Source organism: Battus philenor, unplaced genomic scaffold (genome assembly GCF_028537555.1).
Source record: "Battus philenor isolate CCGP_79_NKW_IND1 unplaced genomic scaffold, ilBatPhil1.0.hap1 SCAF_11, whole genome shotgun sequence".
NCBI lineage: Eukaryota > Metazoa > Arthropoda > Insecta > Lepidoptera > Papilionidae > Battus > Battus philenor.
The window spans coordinates 12,967,387-12,991,797 of NW_027181673.1; the positions used below are offsets into that span (position 1 = coordinate 12,967,387).

Consider the following 24,411-nt stretch of genomic DNA (forward strand, 5'->3'; position numbering starts at 1 on the left):
AAGGACCAATATTTAGCCACTTCCGCACATGCACAGTGGTAGTCGTGCAACAAAGTGCACCGCCCGCCAGCCCGCTGATAAATGCGTATGCGGCAAACAATGCGAATTACACAAGCGCCACCGTCAAATCACCCCTCCACGAGGCATCTTCAGGAGTTATGTTACACCGATTAGTGCCAAACACAGAGAGTAAAGTAAAATTATTACTATACTTTGTGCTATTTATATTATATTATACTTTATATTTTATTATAAGCAATCGAAGTATTTTAAAGAGAAAAAATAAAACAAAATTAATATTGACTGCTGTTTCTAAATACGTGTATTAAAAGTCCATAAAAACAGAAGCGATTTCAGTTGTCTCCCTTCACAAGGTGGTCATACAAAATAAAGATCGCGAGAAGTATGAATACGGGCAGCACAAGACCGGTCATCATGGCGATCTTTGAAGGAGGGTTATGATGCAGTAGATGCGGCTGATATGATGATGAAGAAATACCAGGAGCGAAGACCAAATTATATAAATGTGTACAATGAACTCAACTTTATCGAATTAGTAAATTTTACTATGGGCAAACATTCCTAAAATTCTGCTATAGTATTTTTATAAAAACATTTTGATTTTACACTGAATAATTCATAGAAAATAACACACACTGAAAACAATCGCCTCTGGAACATTTTAATGTTTATTAATATAATCATAAAATACAGTATATAACCTTTATTTATTTTTTTCAAATGCATAGTTGTGCTGATCGTCTTTATTTTCTATACCTATATTCAAATAGGCATTTACACGCGTTTTTGAAACGTCAATTATTTTAACAATATAGGTAGTAAGCTACCACCGATTTGGAAAGCTGATCTGTTGAGAAGAACCTGCCAGAAACGCAGTAGTTGCTCTTTTAAATAAAATTTAACAATTTTTCATGTCCATATTATAATATCAAACTTGCAAATGAATCAACAAACCAAGTTCAAGTATACTCGAGATAAAGGAGCGGCATGCCCTGAAAGGTTATCGATATCATAGGATACATAATACGTCGCAGATAAAATAAAAATAAATCATTTTCCATAAACATGTTTATTTCTTTACATATTCAAGTCTCATTATTTAATTTTCTTATAAAATTTTATCATATCTTTGGTCACGAAACATTAAAAATATTTAATTCTTACCTCTAATATTTACAATTATATAAAATAAAAGACGAGACGTACTTACAAATAATCAAATCGCGTCCATGATAAACAAAAAGAAACCTTTGCCTAATAATTAAAAAAAAAGTCTTTTTGACAACAACATTTTGACAGGTAAATAATGACAGTTATAATTTTATACAAAGTTTTTTTTTGATATTTGTATTATAATACAAAGTAATTATAATTTTAAATTTAAATTACGAGAAAGGGAGGTTAAATAAGTGTTGGACCAATAACATATTTGATAAATTATTTTTTTATTAACACTTGGTATGTAAATATGCTGTAATCGCCCTGCAATTGCCCCGCCATTACAATTATGATCCTAGATAATCTTCAGAAAGCTTCTTCTTAATAGTATAAGCTAATAAAATATAAATGACTTTATAGAATGATGTGTTTACTTCTAAAATACATCACTATTTATTTAGTCATGTAGTTTTATTTCTTTTTAAAAGTGCATGTGGTATTTATAACCTCAATAAGTTTGTATCGTCTGTACTCGGGTATAAGTCATATGTCACCCGAATAGATAGTAAAATCAACTTGAACTCAATAAGAGATATATTTCATAATAAATATTTATTATATAATGGATTGGAATTTTAAAATTAATCGTTATTTGCATGTTTTAATGGCTAAAGCCTAGTTTAAACGTTATGTTACAAAGAGAAAGGTGTTAACTACACTTGATCATTCGGCACCACAGTACTAGGATAAACTCCGTTGCCCTCGATCTTCAGGTCGCCGCTGACAATCTGCTGAAGCTGGTTCTCATACGCGTGAGAGTCAGACATCACCAACTTGGCGAGCAGACTCCTGACTACGAGTATCAGGTACAAGTGTAAACCTGTCGTAAAATAAAGATATTTTTTAAAATTTTATCACTTTTTAAAAGAATAAAAAAAATTATGAAAATAATATGGACATATGTTGTAATATTTACTAACATGTGAAAATACCGAATCGTTCGGGTGTTGATAATTAGTTCTCATTTAAAATATATATTTACTTGAATTACACACAAATCCAATCGATATTACTTTCAAAAATATTAGATGAATCGAGTCTGAATATACAAGTAAAAAATATTTTGTAAATAGACAAAAATAAATTATCACAAAAATCACAAAATTAAAAATAATTTTCGCCATCATTGAAGTGTACTCCGCATCAAAAAAGATTCAGAGAAAGACCCAGGAAGAAGTGGCTGGAATGTTTAGAAAAAGATCTCAGGAGTATCGGAAGCTTCCTTCCGACATCTTAGCAAACAACGAAGAAGAATAGAGAGAGATAAAAAGGGATTGTGGGGGAAACCAGAACCTATAAAGAGTCGTAGCGCCACAGGAAAAAGAACACAGAAGAACCATGATGAAAAAATTGACACTCCTAATAAAATTGTTGGACTACAACATCAAGAACATGGTAATACAACAAACTTAAGTGTTGCCATACCAAAAAAACTTTGACGTGAATATCAAACAGAAACAGGGGATCAGCAAGCAACACCTTGATAGCTCAATATAACAATTGGAAGCTCATATAAAAACTAACTGTTTTGTCAAAATCGAAAACTACATTGGTATATTGAAAAACGAATGTAAATATTTTTTATGATCTATATAACCTTTTTACTGTACATCATTAAAAAAATGAAATTCCGTAATAAAGGACTTAGTGTGAGTGTTCATATACTTACATAAGCCGGTTACATACAGAGACACCATTTCAATCACGATGCCTATGTGTTGGGAAGTCGTTAATCCTAGCACTTGGATGATGAACGTCATCAAAACCGTTGCTATCGCATAATAGTAGAACATTTTTAAATACAGCACATTTCTCTGAAACAAATCGATACATCGTTTTTAATCGAAATATTATTGATAAAATCGAAAATAGATTAGAGAACATCTAATACCAAAGATACATAATACGAGTACATGTAGTATGTCAAACGTTATCAAAAGAGGTTAAATATTAAAATGTTAGTCACAAATGCAATAACAAAACTTAAAATCGTATATAAACATATTACCCCCCTCCCCCAAAAAAAGAAGATATAATTCATTATTAAATGAGACAGAAAACAAATGTAAAAGGTAAGATGCAAAATAAAATTTATAAGTGATTTCTTAACCACAGATGAAATGTTTCCAATGTTTTCTTACATTATACAATTTTATTAAAGATATATGTACAAGTTTGCTTGTATGTAAACCCATTTATTGTTTTATAACAAAACTCTTTTTAAAAATCTCTTTTATCCTGTAAATTGATGTCGCCACTAGCGTTTTACAGCGATGACATCATTACTGGACAAACTGAAGGCCAAACGAAACAGTCGACTCGAACTAGGATCCGGTCAACATTACGTTTTCCGGAAGATTGCAGTAGAATGAACTCTTTCCGGAATAAAAACAGCTTAATTAGTTTTTTCATAATACCGCAATGATAATTTTTATATTAATTTTTAATGTTGGCATCTTTTTATATACACGTAACATTTTGGTATACAGTGTGATTGCTTATAATTGTAAAAGTTTTAAAGAGGCGACAGCGTAATTGTTTGCAAAAATCTTTATAGCTAAACAGGATCGGAAGCGGCATGTATCCAGAGTCTATAGTAAGGATGTTCCAAGACATATATCGTATGTAATTGTACTGTAAATTGGTTTATCTATTATTATTTATTTAATTATTTACAGAGATCTATTAATTGGATGCAGAGTAAAGAAGTTAATTTTTAGTTAAGAATTGAGTTAAATGGATTCTATAATATACTATGCACAACAAAAGGTATTCATTTCCGAGTCTTTGTATAGTATATCACGGATTTACGTTCTAGCCGGGTTATGGAGAATTTTTTTAAAAAAATGCTTTCTATAATAACCCAACGTTTTAAGTCTAGGTTTATATACGGACTATAGTTGTTAATTAATTTTCTATTATTTCATTGAGTAAAAAATGCAATTTTCATGAAATAATTTGGAACAGTTTTATTTATAGGTTAAAACCTACTTAATGCAATTTAAATAGAGAACCATAAGATGCGCAAATTAAAAAGATATATACCCGTGTAGATAATTTACTTTCTAATTTAGTTATTTATTTCAGCGAAACTGATTATTGAACCATTTGTTAAAGTCATTTTCAAACAGACAGGAAATAAATAATAACTAAAGATCTCTTTCCCTAACAATGAATTAAAATCGTCATTCGAATTTAAATTCGAACACGCATGAATTATTAAAAAAAAAACTATTGTGGCCATAATGGACTGGCGCTGGTCATGTAATTAAATTGTATGAGATACATGAGACCAAGACTAAAAAAGAGAATTAAAAACAATTATAATAATCAGTTAAAAGAAAAAAATGTTGTATTTGCTAATTTAGTCGCCATTTTTGTTTTATTTATTATTGTTATTATCTATGAAATCACACATACTATCTGAAATAATTTCAAATGCTATTGTCCTCCCGTTTCATTGCTGACAAGTGATATGGCTGAATGCTTGTAGTCATGATCTATCAAAGACGACGAGATTAATTTATATTTCTATTTTTACCATCATATCACACTCGGTGCCGGGAAAATGGCGGTTGGTTATTGGCTGGAATGACATCATTAGCTGACAATTCCAGTACGGTGTAACAACTTTATTATTGTCAAAAATTGTCTGCATCCTGACCATAAACACACGGAATTACTGTAATCAATCTTTTTTAATCTAGCTAATGCTAACAATATATTTTTTGTATTTAAATAAATGTACTTCTTCGCATTCACAGGTAAATATAGATAAATATTAGAAAAGAATAGACAACGTATTTTTTGACAAATTGCATCAGCTATGATTGTTCCAGTATTTCAATTTTATTATGTTAAATTAAACTAAAGTAATAAGGTTCTGGAGAGGATGCCACGGATTAGCAAAAAAAACAGTAGAATTTCCATCTTGAAGATGGAAATACGACCTTGTTATTGTCATCCGACGCTAGATATAAGCTGCTTTAAACACGTCTAATTGGAAGTATATAATAAGAGCTATGTCCAGCACTGGACGTTCTATTGCAGAAATGATGACGATAATGATGAAGAAAATAATTAAAGATGGCTGAATTTAATACTACAGCTGTCAAAATAGACATTGTCAATTTTAATACTTACGATTTAATCTATACTTATAATTCGTTATGTACAATTTACAACATGATTTGTTGTAATTCAGTCCCAAATGTTTTATTATATTTAGAATATATATAAAATCTGACGATATGAGGTTCGTTATCCTGTAAGGTCCTTTATAAAAGCACTAGCTGTCCCCTACCAGCTACGCGTGGCATACACTGCTTTTTTGGCTGTTATTTCATAAAATCCATTCTTGGGAATTTTGTGACATACCAAAAAATTATTCTGTCTTATTTTTATATCCATAAGAACTATATTTTGATAAAGAAATTCTTAGCTAAAGTCTATTTGGCCAAAGGAATATTCCTGCGAAATTTTAAGTCTCTAAGCCACCTCTTCTACAGGATAATTAGTTACAGGTGATAAATCTTTTAAGGGGTGAATGTATAAGTCACGTGCTGTCAATTTATGTATGATACACCATCGTCTATATCTATAACACAATGATGATATAATGAGAAAAAGCGATTTTAAAATTCGAACTATTACATTGATTATTGTTTATTATCTGTTCCTTAAAAGTTTTTACTCCCAGTAACTATTGATCTGTCGTATTCCAATAGAGTTTAATTTTGAAAATACATGGTGGTTGGAAATAGGTATAAAAGCTGTAAAACATATATGGTGACAAGTGAGCTATACATGTATTCACTCATTTGTCGCTTTTAACCTGACTCCATTATCCCCAAATATCAATCTAAAATTTACAGCATAAGACAATATTAAACACAGACATACGGTTCCTGAGTAATATAAGTTTTAAACTAAAATCTGATACCATAAACTAGTTACAAACATTTGTATAAATCATAACATTTTACGTAACAGATGCTTCCATTATAAATCACATACTTTTATCACATTTATATAATTTCTTACCATGTGAGCACCATAAACCAAGATGATGTTCATAATGATCTCGATGCAGTAGATACCAACGCACACCGCATCCTCAAGGGAGGCGGTTGAACCATGGTACACCATGGTGAAACCCATCTCATGATGCACCGAATAGCTGTACAGTGACAGCATTAATATTGAAAAAATCTGCGAACAAAATATATGAATACATATTTTTTTATGTTTCAGTAACATCAACAACGTAAACAAAAAACGGTAAAAAAAACTTTTAAGTTAAACGGCCTTAAACGATTTTATTTGATACCCATATTGTGGTGGTTGTGGTGAAATATGTACCTAGTCCGCCATATTGGAACAGCGTCCATCTTGAATTTTAAATTTTGACATAATCATCGTGTTTTACTAGTGTAGCCCTTTCATTTGATACCCATATTGAGGGGGTTAAGGAAAAATATGTAATCCGCCATTTTGTATCGGCGGCCATCTTAGATTTATAATGTTATTGATTTTATTATATTGTATTGTCATCTAAATTTCAGACCAATCTGACAACGGGAAGGTGCTTAAGTTTCAATTTCTAATTTTGACCCAAATAAATTCCGTACGGGTCGAACTAAATAAAACCGTTTAAAAACATACAATATCACAGCTAATCTTAAAGCTGGTATATACGTAAATAACAGTTTTGTACTTTTAACTGTGAGTAGTATTAACCTAGCGGTAGGGGACTGCGACTCGTGATCGTCTTCGATGATATAATCTTATATAATTTACATTTTTTGCATTGATTATATAGGATTGCCACTGCCCAGGAACAAGCTTCTAGAGAATTGGCAGCAGCTTTGCGTACTATAAGACCACAACGCCAACCCGCCTGCCGAGCGTGGCGACTATGCTATATCCCTGATAAATATCTTTGAGGGAAGCCTGTGACTTGCAGTGGGATTCTATATGCTTAAACAATAATTTTTTTTTGCAGACTGTACTACCTGAAGTTATCAGTCGTATTCTAATAGAAAAAAAAAATTTGGAACGTATTTCAAAAAGTCCACTTATGGTTTGAAATACCACTTATGCTTCTTGCTTACAAATGATATACATTTCCCGCTTTGCAGCTTTTACACTTAATGCCAGTCACTCAGAATAGTATCCAGTGATTGCATAGAATAAGATAGATTCTTAAAAGCGGAACTAATATCATCATAACAGCTCGCAGTAGAACATCATTCAATGGATACGTTTAGTTTTAGGGGAGGCCAATGCCTGTGGACGTCAATGGACAGATGCATATAACATCTTCACTTATTTTGATTGTTTTTTCTCGTTCTCCTCTATTTATTGAGGGACAGGGTCTATTTTTATCTTAAATAATTTTTTCACATTCTCATGTTTTATATTTTTTTCCTCTCATTGCATTAATCATTATATCATTCTTTCTTTCTCAATCTTTCATCACAATGTCTAACATTCTTCTAACTTACCTGTATATTTAATGGAATCAGGCGATATTTTGGGGAAGTCCATCCTAAGTAAGAAAAGGACCAATATTTAGCCACTTCCGCACATGCATTGGTAGTCGTGCAACAAAGTGCACCGCCCGCCAGCCCGCTGATTGCGACTTACCCAACAACCACCGTCAAATCACTTAACATGTGTTTCATCCCTCCTCGAGGCACCTACAGGAGTTATGTTACACCGATTAGTGCCAAACACAGAGTCAAGATGCCCCGTGGAGTAAGTAGTGGAGTGTAATTCGCATTGTTTGCTGCATGCGCTTTTATCAGCGGGCTGGTGGGCGGTGCACTTTGTTGCACGACTACCACTGCATGTGCGGAAGTGGCTAAATATTGGTCCTTTTCTTACTTAACTTACTTGCCTCTTTCCTCCCTTCGCTTCCACTCCCAAAATTTTACAGTAGGTTCTTCTTAAAATTATTACAATTTTTATTTTTATTTACCTCCTTCTTATTTTGTATTTTTGCTGATTTTTTACATTTTTATTACATTTCTTAAATTTAACGTCCTTAAAATACTATTTACCTTTATCTACTTTAATTTATTTTATTTTACGGTATTACTGACCCTATGTATTTTCATTTATTTTTATTTACATCTTCACTATTGGATTCAATAAAATATTATTCGAATTAAAACTATACACGTAACAAAAATAAAATAAAAAGATAATAAGGCGATGTAAAAGAAAAAAATGCAGTAAATAAACTATAGGAATTATATAATAGGCAAGAGTTTTCTAAATGACTTGGTCCGTTTATGAAAAATATCCAGTTCAAGCGGTGTATGCCAGCCGTAAAAGATGGAAGCAAGACTCATCATATAATATTATGGTGATAAATGGAACTACTGCTAGAAATTAATATGTATTGACTAAGAATTCTAAATAGAGTAATCACAATAAAGATTGTTCAATCCTTTGTCCAATGTCTGGTGCGTAAAAAATTATTTCAAAGCTCCACTAACTTTATTTGAAAACCGTCGTCTGGGATTTGCATGCAGCGGGCATGTGGTTTCCTGAGTCATCGCACCATAGGAACGTTTTGTATCAAGATGATAGGTCATTGTTGATTATTTTGACTAATCTTTTATAAGAAAGCGTGTTATCCAAGTGTTGTTTTTTTTGAGACATTTGGCAATATATTTGCACATTTCATCGCTGAACAGAACGAGACACAGCCACCACGCTATGTAGCGTACCTCGCTGCTGACTCCGAACCCAGTCTTCCAAATTTCCAGGATGACTGTAGTCGAAAGTTTAGCGGAGTCTATTCTCTCATCAAGCTAAGCGGAGATTTTTTACTCGACGATTTCCGAGCTATGTTCATGAGGAATCGCTACTCAACAAGTCCCGGTGGCGACATACACGAAACAAAAGCATGAAAATTGGCTCTGGAAATTTTATACATTTCTTTTTAAAAACAAAGAAGAAATTAATCTTAAAATAAGTTATTTATATTATTCTGAGCATCATTGGTAAGCACAGAGTCGCTCATTAAATCACGTTGACAGCCATGCTCGGAATTTCTCTTAGAGATCGAATCAAGAATGAGATACGTAGATGAAAGGAAGTAAGCGAAATTGTAAAATTTTAAAATGAAAGCAGAGGGTCCACGAGCTCAATTGCTATAAGAAGATGAACTCAAAGTCTTTAACTATTAATGTCAACAGAAAAAGAGCTAACTGCTCTTTAAAAATAGCTATACTGCTTTTTGTACTTACTAAACGTACTAGGTCTACGATCAGTGACCATAATAATCAACAAATTATAAGATATTTTACTAAATATATTGAGATTTATTATGCAGTTCAATATGTATAACATTTACTATAAAACTTTTTATTGGATTCAGTATAATTTAAACACAGTTCAGGGTAAAATGGATAAGGACACATCAGTAATTCATAATGTTATATAGGTAAGAAAGGTTTAGTAAGTTAAGAATATAAAAAATGTGTTAAATATATTTATAGCGTCGGAATTATCTAGAATGAATAATACATACACATAGCAGAAAATGTGAGAGCAAATTTCGCGTAGTTACATCAAAAATATACTAATACTGACCACAGGAAGGACATAATACTTAATAATAATTTAACAGAACCGTCAGCCGGTTTCGATAGCGCCATTTACGTGAAGGGGCGCTGACCTGAATGAATATATAAAACAATCTTTGCCGTGGACTTATGGACGAAATGTTCTTCGCATTTTTGTTTTTTTTTTGGGATCAATGCACTTTTGACAAATAAGCAAAATCTTTACGAAATCGTATCACCGTTATTTTATTTCAATTTGTTTATTTAGGATTGCTAAATTAGCTGTATTACATAAATACACAAATTAATTAAAAAAATACGGGTAAGGTTAACCAAAAAACGATTTTTTTAAAATAATAATCATATAAACAATAAATGAATTTACCTGTATATTTTAACCTAATTTAAAAAGTTAGTATGTTATAATACTTTAATTACTAGATATTAATCATTTATTTATTATTAAACGGTTTTTTGTTCATTTATTATTATCTGAATGTCACGCATCATATCGAGTAAATATTTATTTATTTTATGGATTGAAATTTTTATTCTCTGCTAATAGCATATTACTATAGTATTTAAAATTTTTGAGGTTATGTTGATGTGTATTTGTAATTCACGCTCTTGAGTTAACATAAATCTTTATATCTAAAAGTTACTCTGCTCTTTTTATATTTTCAAGTAACAAAACTTTGGTACCTTTTTTAATAACCTAAATAAATGGTTCTTACATATGAAACTACATATAATTTACTTTTAATCAAAATGAAAAACGTGGCATTCTTACAAAAAATTAATTTAACTATACCTAAGCCCGATTACATGAAACTACATTTTATTTTTTATTCTGTTTATGTAGTCATGATATCTATAAACAAATCTTTAGTTATTTCGTTGGTGTCAATTATTAAATAAATTTATTAGTAATTAAATATTTAAAATCTATCTTTCATTTTTTAATTATAATAGCAGCTCTAGAACATTAAACTTGTAAAATACCATTTTCTCGTTTAGCGATAATGTAAAAAATCTTGGATTGTACCTGGAATGAGCATTCACTTAGGAACCTCAGCTTCAACATGTTAACCGAATAGTCTTTACATCAATTGCATCAATAAAACGGATATAATAATAAATTAATAACATAAATAATAAGAAACAACAAAGAAAACAGTGTGTAACCAAATTTTACCATTTTAGACCAGTTTAAAGACATAAAGACAAAGGTTAAGAATTTGTAAACGTAAATATTTTTATTTTTTTAATATTAACACTCTTTTTATTTGGACGTTTATAACCTAGCCAGGTTTGTAGCTTCAGAGCGATAAAGTCACTTAGTCTAGTCCTCTTCCATCATCATCATCATTTCTATTGTAAGACATCAACTGCTAGACGTATGTCTGCCCCTGAGATTCCAAAGGAGGTCGGCATTCAACGTCTTCCATTGACCTTAACAAGGTCGTCCGTCTACTTTTGATGGTGGTCATCTTACGCTGTGCCGGTTCATAATCTGCTCTTCAGAACCTGCCACTGCCACTGCCACAACGCTGCGGTATGTTGGTTACTTTCGTCTTCGAATCATCTCATTTCTGATAAGATCCCGTAGAGAAATTACAGCAACTAAACTTCAGAGCTTCCTCATGAAACTCAGTTCGGTTTTGTAACGTATGATCTTACCCAAGGTTAAACCCTTATTCATTCTAACAATAAAATCGAGGTATTACTAATTTTATATTAAATTTATTAAGTTTATCTTATTAAATAAGCAATAGAGAGAACAAAGCTAATGAAGATGCAAATTACTTAAGCGATACAACGCTTCATGCAGCTACTCGAGCTAAAATTTGATAACGGACATATCCTTGTAGTTAAATGTATTCTATATAATGCTAGAAAACTGTCATCTTATAACACCTACTAATTTATATATTCCGTATTTATTTTTAATTTTTATAATCTGTTACCGATCAAGCTTTTATTTTTAAAAGTAATTTTATTTAAACGTGTTAATGTTGTCATATTTAAATATCAATTCCAAATTTAAAAAGTATTTAAGAATTAGTCGAAAATTAAATTTATTTATTATTATTAACATTAATCATTAAAATTAGAGAAATATATATAGCGTTTCTTCCACTACGCAATAATATTAAATATATATTAATTTCACTATATCCTTTTCCACACGTAAAAATGTTGCCTACAATAACATTATTCGGAAATTTAAAGAACGCGAAATTTCAAAACTCACATAACTGTTTATATCCTGTTTTAATTCAAACAATAGTATGTAACAAAGTTTTGTATTAAATTTTACAACTCAATGTGCACACTGCCTTACAAGTGTATATTATATCAAATTGCACCAGATTAATAGCGGTATTTTATGGCACCAAACAGTATACTTACTATATTTATATATCCGAAGATTAAAACACCTTTTCTTAGCGGCAGACAGAAGCAACATCTTAGTAGTTTGGGTATCTCGCAATACATTTCCGAAACAAACACAACACAGACAACAAATCCTTGCGACCGTGACCACGATCTCCAACGTACTGACCAATAGAGCGGTGCGCTGATGTATTTATGGGGCGACCAACATTCGTCATGTTTCCCGGGATATTTATAGACGTAAGCTAAACGTTTATATGCTTTTGTGATAAGATTTCCAACCATTGCATGACGGTTGGAGACGTTTTTTTTTCTATTTACTAATATTCCCTACGGAATTCGAAATAAATAAAACGTATGTCAGGTTCCTTTTTTTATTTTTTTACACTTTTAAATCGTCAATTATTTTTCAAAGGCCAGTATTGTCGATCCTTGAGTAAACTACAGCCTTGGAATGCTGATCCGTTAAAACAGCCCGCAAGGTTTTCAACAGTTGCTCTTTTGAAATTAAATTTAACAGTGTTAAATGTATACGAGTGTAAAAGTCTTTGTAGCCATGCATGACCAACAAGGTAAAAGACAGGTATTAAATTCTATAACTAAATTAAATCTAAAACTAAACATCCAGACAATGCAAAGAATTATGGAGAGAAGCGCATTAAAAATAATAAATATACAATAAATGAAAACGTGATGTAATACGTCAAGAAACTAAAATAAATGTTGCGTTTATACGTACCCTGAAATCATAGCGGCAATTGACCGGATACATATATCGAAACGTTGAACGACAACCGTTGGACCATAGAGTCAAAAAATTGGATAAGAGTAGCAGGAAAGACAAGTTAGAGAAGATCACATAGATGGTGAGCTGATAACATAATCGAAATAGCATGGAAATACTAGTTGACCAAAGACAGAGAAAGAGACGCATGGAAGAAGTTGAAGAAGCACTTCATCCAAATAGGGGCCACATCCCACAATAACAAACATCTGCTTATTAACTGTCAGTCATAAATAAAGGTATTAATTTATTAATAACATTTCCAATGCAAAATAAAGGTATGAAAAGATGTGGAAATAAAAGGCTTTATTATTATTATTGATGAACATTATAATATTAACCCTTCAAATGAGTCAACTGAACAGGATCCGTACATTTCTCTAAACCACCGACTATACGATACTGTATATATTCTATACTACTAGTAACTACGCTCCCCTATGTAACATATTTGTTTTTGATATGAACGCGAAATGTCGAGTCCATTTTTGTTTCACTTCCCACCGAGCTCAGGTCCCACGTTGGGAAACACTGGGTAAACTTGTAATACGGTACAGATGTGAGTAAGGGCCCATATTGTTAATATTTTGTACAAAATCACTTTACCGTTATATTTATTCCAAAAAAACTTTCTTTTCCTCTTTGTTTTAATAATCAACAAATACTTATAGTAATAAATTTCTATTTTGTACACTGCAAGACGTTAAAATTTAATAATGTTTTCATTATAATGCCCTATAATAAACAATATAATGTCAACCTACGCCTTTTTTCGGTTTTAATTAATGTCAAATGGCTTTGTGTCTAAACGGACGCATATGAAAAGAAAAGTATTGTTTTCACTAATAACTCGTCTTTTTTCATTTCTTCCCTCTGTGAGAACCTTTCATGTACCTCAGCGAATTTAAAAAAAAATGCCGAATCGGTCAATCCGGTTTCGATTTTTCTATTTTACTCGTACCAATTCAATTTTACTTATATTTATTAAAAAAAAAAAAACACTTTTTCTGGAAATATGTTTGATAAACTTTAATTTGCAATGTATAGTCATTAAATTTTTTTTAAATATATAAAACAAAAAAATACCTGAAAGTTCTAAATAATTACTTACGACTTAATATATTAAAATATATTTATACTAACACTTGAAATTAAGATAATACATAAATATATTCTTAATATATATATATATTTCCTTACATTGTTACTTTGACCATATTTTTTAATTAAAACTACATGCGTAGTCAACTACAGATGATGTGTTATATGATACTGATGATGCCATTGTCTTGTGTATTCACATTGAAGTCACCGCTTGTAAAAATTAATAATCTACGTTGTAATAATCATTTAATAAATCAATTGTTTCATATACTCTATGGAATGGTCCAATACATATTTTCAATTAGTTTAAAATGTAATTTTTCCGTCGTCGAAATGGTGTATGAAGTAGTGCCCGCTATCTCTTCTTGTGGTCGCTGTTAGGAAATATTCACGGACAATAAAAAGCAGCATCACCTGAACATATTTAAAATTCATCTGATAAACGCCTACTGCAAGGTATAGGCCTGTCCCAAAAATAGACACGAAGACCAGTCCTGCACTTGCATCAAGTGACTTCCTGAGACTTTATTGAGATCGTCAGTCCCCCTAGTGGGGGTATTTCCCCCACGAGGACCGCATCCTCCAACTCGTGGTCGCAAGTCGAACACCTTTTGGCTCAACGGTTGCATGAGCGATGAACACCGACCTCTGCCATTTCAGACGAGCAATTCTTCGTGCCACGTCGGTGACCCTGGTTCTTCCGCGGATCCCCTAATCTGATTCGATCTTGCATGGAAACTCCGAGCATAACCTTCTCCATTGCTCGGAGTAATTTTTAAGGCGTTTAAAAAATGTACATTTAAATATTTCAAGTATACATAACTAACAAAATATATCTCAAAGTGTAATTATAACTGACGTTCTATCGCTTTTACAATTGAAACTGCAAAGGCCTCGACACCTTGTAGCAACAAATGTTATACAAAAATTCTTTAGTGACGTTAGACCCGTGACATGGTTTTATTATTAGTAGTTGTTGTTGTTGTTGTTGTTGTTGTTATTATGAGGCCTCCGCTATTGGGACCTCTCCTTCCACCCCTATTTTGTTGGTAACAGGGTTTTTTATTTCTTAACAATTTTTTCCACATGAATTTTTTATTTTCGTCCTCGTCTTCCATAGTTCACAATATCTTTTTTCTTCCTTCTATCATTCCATAATTCCATCTTCCTTTCTCAATCATTCCATTCCTTTCAACCATCCTCAAACACTTCAGTTGTATTTTCTATTACAGTATCACAGCTTTATTTAGTTAATTTATTTATCTCATGTACATCAATTTTACATTTTTTATTTTAATTTTAATAAATCTATCTTAATAAGATTAAATATATAATAAGACTTACAATATTTTATGTTTAACTATGTTTTATTCCTATTAATTACATATTGTGCAACTTTCCTAAAGAATTTGAGGACGGACTCATTTGCATCCTTTTCCATTATAATGGAAGCGAATGTGGCCTCCTCACCGTGACATGGTTTACCCCAATAGGATATAAAAAACAAAAAACACAGGTCAATAATAATTGTTAACAATTTATCTTTATTGTTACCAAAACAACTACATATTGTGTAAGCTTTGATTCCAACTATTTACAAAGGTCAATCCATAATGATAACGTTGGAAAAGCACATTTTGTTTATCGCGCCTTCCAAGTGATTTGTACTAACAAACCATACCCGTGACTCATTGTAGATTTTACAAATTCATTTATGTATAATATCTGCTGTGTTTATCTATATTTATAACTACAACGTTTTCACTGTTGAGATATTAGCTCTCTCTCTCTCTCTGGAAGAGATTAGAGACGGTCAGTCGAAGTCTATTTGTTGATAAATGGTAAATATCTTTTATATTATCACTATTGTGCTGGTTCCTTTATAAAGTTTTTGTTTATCTAATATCTGTTGAGGTATATTTTTGTATTTTGAATTTTAATGTCTCATAGACGTGGTTTCTGAATGGTTGTTTTAGACTTCGCACCTAAGTCCAATCAGAATAGGCTAAACATCTTTTGTATTTTAATATCGTGTTTTGATGCTCATTTCCTAATGTTTTCTGTTTCATTCCTTAATTCAGAGTGGTTACATTGCTTGAGTCCTAAATTCTAACAGGATATGTAAATGATAAATATCTTTTATGTTTTTTCTCTTGTCATATAATGGTCCCTTTATGATAATTTCTGTAATTATTAGTGTCAATATATAATACGTTAACGTCTTCTATTGTTAGAAGTTTCTTAATAATCAGTTTTATTGACTGAACTGAGTCATTAGGAAACAATCATAAATTGTTAATAGTGTATTCAATTTATGAAGTTGACGTTGGTTTCTATTTTGATTTACTAAACGGAACTTCATTCCAAAGTTACACGATTAAAATCTTTTCAATTTACTTCCTTCATATTTTCAAATGCACTTATAAAATTAATTGACACTTACAAGTCAGCGTATAGATATTCTAGACTCTACTACTGGACTTCCATCAACATTTAATTGATTTTCATCATAAATAATGGGTATATCATCAAAATTTTTCTCTGAATTTGAAGGCAAATCTATAGTCTTTGGCATGGTTTGCGTTTGAACATGATCTGTAGTAACCGATGTCTCATTTAAACAATGCGCAGTTTCCAACACAGAACTGTGCTGTGGCATTAATAAATCCTGATTAAAGATTATTTCGATATCTTTAATATTTACCGGTTTTTCTTCAATCACCGGTAGCGGTTCATTAGTAGATGAACCGGACTCTGGCGCAAGAGTTTCTCTCGTTTCCAAGGTTCCTGGTATAATGGTCTCAATGTAACAAGAACAAGTTGAACAATGCTTCAGATTCGTTGGATCTCGCTGGATACTTCGATCAGGTTCAAAAGTGACCGGGGATGGTGGATACATGTTAACTGGATCAGTTTCCTGATTGATTTGGTTTATCAGTAGTTTCGATTTCCCTCTCATCTGTTTGTATTCACTTCTTATAGCCAATATATTGTAGCCTTCGAACACTAAAAAATATTAAATTCGTTGAGGAATATAATTTATCTACTTGCAGAACTAAAAACCTTGCTTTTATAGATTTTAATCAATTCATGCATGACGTAGAGATTTTTTAAGTTGTAATAAAAATTAGATAAGAAATAAGAAAGGACATTTGTAAATGTGATCCCTAGCAAAATCCCTTCAAAGTTTACTATGGGTTCTTCTTAGATTACGCGCTTTCGGTTCTCACGAAGCCATGTTTATTTAGTTAAAATATACTGATATAGAGGAGTTCAAATTGATTCTAGTTTTTTTTTATTGGATTCTTCTGGCATTTCTCGCATGTATAGGGTGGGCCATAAATTTTTGCACTTTTGAAACATGTGTAGAAATAAAAGTACAAATGTTATTTTGATTATGATTTATTTACCGTAATTATCATTTTATTAAAATTTATTTTTTAAAAATTACATCGTCGAGATGTGCTCCGTCTTGCCGTTGGCACTCCCACGGTTACTCTCACGGTTTTGGAGAAATCAAGTGTTGCTATTTGCAAAAATTTTTGGCCCACCCTATATATAACTCACTACTTTTTTAATTTTTAGCATCGATGTTCCACAGGCATTGGCGTCGGTGCTTTTGTTTTACATTCACTTTAATTATCTCCTACTCAAAATCTCTACTTTAACTCTATTCCATATTGCCATCCTCAGGTTGTACGCCAGTATTTATGCGGCGATTGCACATTCGTCACATCGATGGATCTTGCGATCGCATCTCGAGTCTCGTCCGTGTAATACACGCACGAGTTCGTGTGACGTGATATTGCTACCACTGCGTGATGGACATTATTATACAGCATGGATGCACAGACCGCAGCCCGCCGGTCGAATACTAGTGGCCCGCCGACAGCAAAAATAATACTCTCGTACATTCGAAAAATATTGAATTGTATTCCAGAATAAAACCAAAAAAATTTAATTACCTATACTTCTGGCGACCGGCCCGCCATCAGTTCATGATTTGCCCGAGTGGCCCCTAGTCTTAATAAGTCTGTACAACCATGTTATACAGCCTGAAGGTGTCTGTGTGTATCGGACAGCTATGAACGCCTCGCTCTATACTTTTTATAACTCTTTAATAATTGAACTACAAAGTGGATTAACTACCATAAATAAATGAATAAGTAAATGACTACATTAACTATATTTAACATGTAGTGGTCGATTTTCCTTTAATGAATACTTTTTTACATACCTTGCCAATACCATATTTAGATTAATTTTTATCTATATACTTTACTTGTAAAATTTCACTGTGTTGGTAAATTTTTAATTGCGAATCATCTTAAAGATTAAGGATTTCAAAATCTTTTTATAATATTTATTGCCCTTGTATGGTATATACTCTATTATGACATGATAATTTTTAAACATAATTTGAATTTTTATTCTAGATTATGCCTGTTCACTAGCTTTGTTTTCATGCTATTCAATCAAAGTTTACCTGTCTATGGGAGATCGAACCCTCCGGCTCCGATTACAATGTTTTAAACTAATCGGCTACCTTTGCTTTAAATTGTATAAATAATTTATTAGTTAACGGTAAGATGGGAAAAATATAATAAAAAAAAGGAAAAATTGTCTTGACTCTCAAACTTACGTAAAGCAACAAGAAGAAGAAACTTCGGCATAACCTGCGTGACGACGGTCCCAAACAACGAGATCAAAATATCAATAATCCAGTTGATAATATTAAACAACATTACGATTTTCAAAATCTTCGATTTTTTCTGAAACATACAAATGTACTTGTCACAAATTAATGTAATAAATTAAATCTATTATATATATATAATCTAACAAAAATCTTTAAGGTGACGTAATTAAAATTAAAAACAATTATTTTCAGCTCAGAAAGAAAACTTTTTGAAGATCGTAGGGGATCATTGCACAGTTAATAGCTAACTTTTTATTTTTTTTTAATATAATATATAAATGACCGGCCTCCCCGCGACCCCACATTATGTCGATGGCCCACTTAGTGGAGCTGCCTATACTCGTGGTCGCCACTCGAGAAACCTTCAGCCTCAACGGCCATCGGTTTACACGAGCGATGTACCTCGCTCATTCCCACTTCCGATGAGCAATTCTTCGAGCTACATTTCGTGATTATTTCCTCATTTCTGATTCGCTCTTGTAGCGAAGTATATGCGCATAATCCTCTACATTTCTCTCTGGATGACCGTGAGCCTTCGTATGCCCCCCACGTCTCATATTCGTAACGCAAGGTCGGTCATCAATGCGATTTTTAGGAAAGGCCTGTACCGTAGTAAGCGTCTATCGACAGAAAAGGACAAGTAGAATAAGTAAACTAAATAAAAACTAAATTCAGTTTCCAACTTATTGTACAGTAATTGTGTGAGTTTGTTGATTCTTATTCACGTATTTTTCATTTCCGTTTTCACTTAAAAAATGAGACCTGATTCGTATATTCACGGCTAAAAATTTAATTCTAATAAGTACATACATAATTATAAAAGGATTTCAATAGCTATCTAACCCAACATCCTTTGTAAATGGCGTCAAATGGACTCCAATAAAAATTACAATTTCGTATTCACGGTTTCTGTATTCGCTGCATATTTGTGGTATTTATTCCCCGCAAATAAATAGCTTTTACTGTATATAAAAAAGGAACACTAACTGAGGATTTTTAAAGCCCAAAACAGAAAAAAAATACAAAATGTCTACTAGCAGCCATTTTGACTGTCGAATCTAACGAAAACAAAACATATCTATTTTTTTTTCTCTTTTACACGTAATAACTATTTTTAAATATAGTCATTATTGACATTGCGCAAAAAGTAACTATCTTTAAAAATGAATACAACGCTCTTTACAATAATACACTGCAAATAATGCACTTGTCTGCAGATATTTAAAGATTTTTTAAATATAGTCATTATTGACATTGCGCAAAAAGTAACTATCTTTAAAAATGAATACAATGCACTTTACAATAATACACTGCAAATAATGCACTTGTCTGCAGATATTAAAAGATTTACGGTAATCCAGATTAAAAAGCGATGACAGCTGAACCGAGACGAGTCCAGAAATAAAACGAGTCATTTTAACTTACCAAAATGTAAAAATAATGCATTCATACCATATAAATAGCAAAAATGGTGAGGAATAAACAAATTATATATATAACTTTAAATATAATCCAAAGTATAAGGTAAATCACGACAAGGATGTAGAGCTTGTGCAACCGCTCCATGCTCAGATTGATATCCGTGAACTTCACTCCGATGTAGCTCTCCAGATCTGACATCTTCATTGTGCTTAAAACCCTACCCGTGTTCGTTATAAAGTACAGCATAACTATGTTCATTCCCAAAACTGCGAGGTAAATAAACTGAAAGATAAACATAATTATTTACCATAAACTTTTAGTAACTAACTCTAATAAGGCATAAGGTAATTTGCCAGCAGATAGGCAGCAATTTGAAACAGCAGTCTTTAGGCCCATCACACAAAACAGACGGTTTCTTGGACCATAATGGTCTGGAGTAGAGAAAACGAAAGCAAACGCAGTATAGGACGTCCAGCCAAGGTGGCCAAAAGAACAGATATCATGTTAAGGTCGTCCAACATTGAACCCTTGTCGCCTCTTACCAGCTCTTTCAGAAATATATGAGGGAGGTCTATGTCCAGCAGATAACATCCTCTGATCATAATTGTTATGAAGCTCCTCTGAAAACTCGTTGCAGACTTGAACTGACGCTCGTCAATAACCACAACAACTGATAAAACCTTATTAAAAAGGTTAAACGACGATGCGTTTACCAATTTAAGTAAATATTTGTATATAAAAGTAAGATCTATGAAATAAACCCTGCAAACATTTCAGCGGTAAAAGAAAGCGTCATTCGCGAATGTAACTTCATCTCAACTTTTATCAAAAATGGCGATATCTTCCAAAGAACCATTAAATAGATTTACTTTCAAGAAAAAATAGGGCGAAGGTTCTTTAAACCTATGGTATAAGAGTAAAAACTCACCACACTGATTACTGATCTTATATAGAGTCCGGTCTTCAAGTCGCATATCCCGCAGTACAGATGAATTTCGGGCAAGTTGCATCTTGCTTTCTTATTATACCTAAATCAGTTGCAGAAATCACTTAAGTACAACAAACAAAGACAAACATCTACATTCTTAAGGCAGCAACTGTTCTACAACCTCTACCATGGCTGGTTATAGATAAATCACTTGATACAATAACATTGAGCAGTTATATACATACTCGTATTTATCACGATAACGATGTTCCTTTCAACCGCTTCCTATTTAAGAACCTTTTTAGGTTAAGAGTATCATTTATTAGTAATATTATCTAACAATACTTCATGCCTTATAGAGATCACTAGTATAATTCATGAGTATGAAGGCAGAAAATCTCAATTTGATTGTAGCTAGAATCAAATTGAGCTGCTATGTGAATGTATCTTTCAACCCAAAACTATGAGGATTTCAGACACACCCTATCAGATCAGGAAGAACGAAGACACTTCAATAAACTTAGTCTGTAATACTAAAGTTTTGGCCACAACTATGTATGAAGGCGTACCTAACAAACCTTTATAAATGTAAAATATTTAAGAATAAATGTAAAAGTACTGAAGGTGAATAATAATAAAATAGTTGTAGAATATAATAAAATTTAAGATTCAAAAGTCAAAACACAAAACTAGGAAACAATAATGTGATAAAAAATTTGAGATACTTTGGGAATGCAGATGAAAGGTGATGTTTGAAAAACGATAATACTTATGGAGTGAAAGATTTTATGATGGATTAAAAAAAGAAAGTGCATGAAAGATACTGTGAAGGAAGAAAGGTGACAAATGTTAATTGAAAAACTTATTACCCGAAATTTTAACGTCCCTGTCCCACACCAAACGGAAGAATCCAAAAAAAAACTAACAATCCTTTCATTCCTTCCATAAGGTGCAGTATAAAGACCAAAAATACGTAGGAAACGTATCACGTCATAATCAATACGTTATGTCTCTTTAGGATATAGGAGTCGGCAATGTGTCCTTGGTTTTTTACTGAAGATTTACGGAGGTAACATCTTTAAGTGTATCCGAATATACGGGATCGCACCTATTTCCTTGGCTCTATATTTACTAGGCGTGTGCACGGGGTTTTTCCCATTTAAATTTAGAATAGAAATCATTTTTAATTTTAAAATATTGGCCACAGGCTTCTAAATGTTCAGCCCATCTTTCATGTAATTCATGAATATCTTTGCAGAAAAACTTTCAAACCTCTTTATAACTACTCCAAATTTGTTGAAATGGGTGGCTTACGAGTATGCAAAACGTGATTTGTGTGTGATTATCATTTAATATGGGGTCAACAAAATTGTTTACTTGTCAAATAAATAGGCTATATGCTTTCTATTGGTGCTATCGCTTAGTTAAACTATAAAAAAATGCATACACCTGGTAGTCACATATAAAAGAGACACTTAACCGCTTTGTACTCTCTGATTGTCACAGCAATACGTAATAATCTTTAGCGGATGATGGAGACTTACTCGATTAATAGTGGGAATGCAAATAGTTAAGTAAGAAAGGGACCAATATTTAGCCACTTCCGCACATGCAGTGGTAGTCGTGCATTGAAATGCACCGCCCAGAGACTGTGTTTGGCGCTAATCGGTGTAACATAACTCCTGAAGATGCCCCGTGGTGGGGTAAAACACGTGTTGAGTAATTTGGTACTGGCGGTTGTGTGATTCGCATTGTTTGCCGCATACGCATTTATCAGCGGGCTGGCGGGCGGTGCATTTCATTGCACGACTACCACTGCATGTGCGGAAGTGGCTAAATATTGGTCCCTATCTTACTTAGGATGGACTTCCGCGAGGTAACGCCTGATTCCATTAAAAAGCAAATAATTAATAAAATGATTGGGGCAATGAAACATTTGACACGTCCTAAGTCTCAAAGAGTCCAATGTAAACTTGGTGCTTGTTAAGATTTTGTATTTGAAAAACATGTCTGTATAATAAATTTCCCGACAATCGGTTCACTACTAATAAAAGAATCACACGTTGTATACATTTTATATCGGAAAACCCACATTAAACTACATAGACATTTAAACAATGTTTATAATCAAAACAGTTTTATCGCTGATTAGTTGAGCAGAAATACGTAATGGATATGTACAGGACATTATAAATATTATCTGTATTAAAAATATAATATGGTTACAATAACATAGGTTACCTAGTCGGTCAAATCTAGTACCATACTGCGAAACGTAATTCCTGAATCCTTACTATTCTAGTCATTGTAAAAGAATACACCTAAATTTGATTACTCCATTGATAAACCAATCATGCGTAATTTTAGGCAGTTTTTTTATATTTAAAATTTATATATACTGTGGACTATAACAAGTAAAAAATAAATAGTAATGCGGTATAACAAACAATAACTGCAAATAATTACTAAATTGATCGGCATCATGCATAATTTAGGACTACAAACTTGCAAAGATTTTAAATACAAGATCTTACACAGTAGGTACTAACAAAAGGAAAAGTTGCCATTTTCGGAACATAACATAACAAACATAACATAACAAAGGTCACAATAACCTAGTTATTTCTCTATAAAGAGCGTTGCAGAACAGAACGCCATGGTAGTCGTATGTATTCTCTTGCAAAAAGATTTACGTTATATTAATATTAATATAAATATTAAATTACTTATGCATCCTGGTCTTAATATTCTTCCGACAGCGCTTAACCACCTCACAAAGATTACTTTTTTGCACCTCCATAACCGTAATTTATCACGAATTTATCCATACATCGAGAAAACATATTTATTTAATATCACCAAATCACATCACTGTTCCGTGTAACATATTTCATCGCAACGTGGAATATTTGATTGGAATTAAAATATCTAGCGAAGTCGCAAAACACTGGAAACGTTATCAACTTTTATACTTATCTTATCTATTGCGATTTTTTTTCATTGGTACATACATAATAGTTTACTGCTTGACGCATGTGCAAATTAATCACATGTACGTTGTACTTAACACATTATGTAACTGTCAAATTATCTAACTGTCAAACTGTAACTGTCAAAGTGACATTTAACTTTTAGTCAGTTATTGTAATGATTTTAATATGATTTTAAAATGTGTGGGCTTCCACAGCTACTCAGGTTTGAGTAAAATTTACTTTTAAATAGGATTAAATATGTAATTCACACTTTTTTGATTAACTAA

The 24,411-nt window shown here is 32.2% G+C and overlaps 2 protein-coding genes across 2 annotated transcripts; both read right to left on the reverse strand.

Annotated features, from left to right (window-relative positions):
* Positions 1-1,096: 1,096 nt before the first annotated feature.
* On the reverse strand, positions 1,097-12,395 carry LOC137929646 (lysosomal-associated transmembrane protein 4A-like). The gene is made up of 4 exons (XM_068772697.1): positions 12,231-12,395; positions 6,283-6,450; positions 2,909-3,053; positions 1,097-2,059 (listed from the first exon to the last, which is right to left on the reverse strand). The coding sequence occupies exons 1-4, from the start codon at positions 12,315-12,317 to the stop codon at positions 1,893-1,895; spliced, it is 567 nt and encodes a 188-aa protein (XP_068628798.1). The 5' UTR covers positions 12,318-12,395; the 3' UTR covers positions 1,097-1,892.
* A 4,097-nt stretch (positions 12,396-16,492) lies between these two features.
* On the reverse strand, positions 16,493-24,083 carry LOC137931097 (uncharacterized). Its single transcript, XM_068774499.1, has 5 exons — positions 23,879-24,083; positions 21,153-21,252; positions 20,255-20,506; positions 18,746-18,875; positions 16,493-17,109 (listed from the first exon to the last, which is right to left on the reverse strand). Exons 1-5 carry the CDS (start codon positions 23,950-23,952, stop codon positions 16,550-16,552), a joined length of 1,116 nt encoding a protein of 371 aa, XP_068630600.1. The 5' UTR covers positions 23,953-24,083; the 3' UTR covers positions 16,493-16,549.
* Between the last annotated feature and the right edge of the window lie 328 nt (positions 24,084-24,411).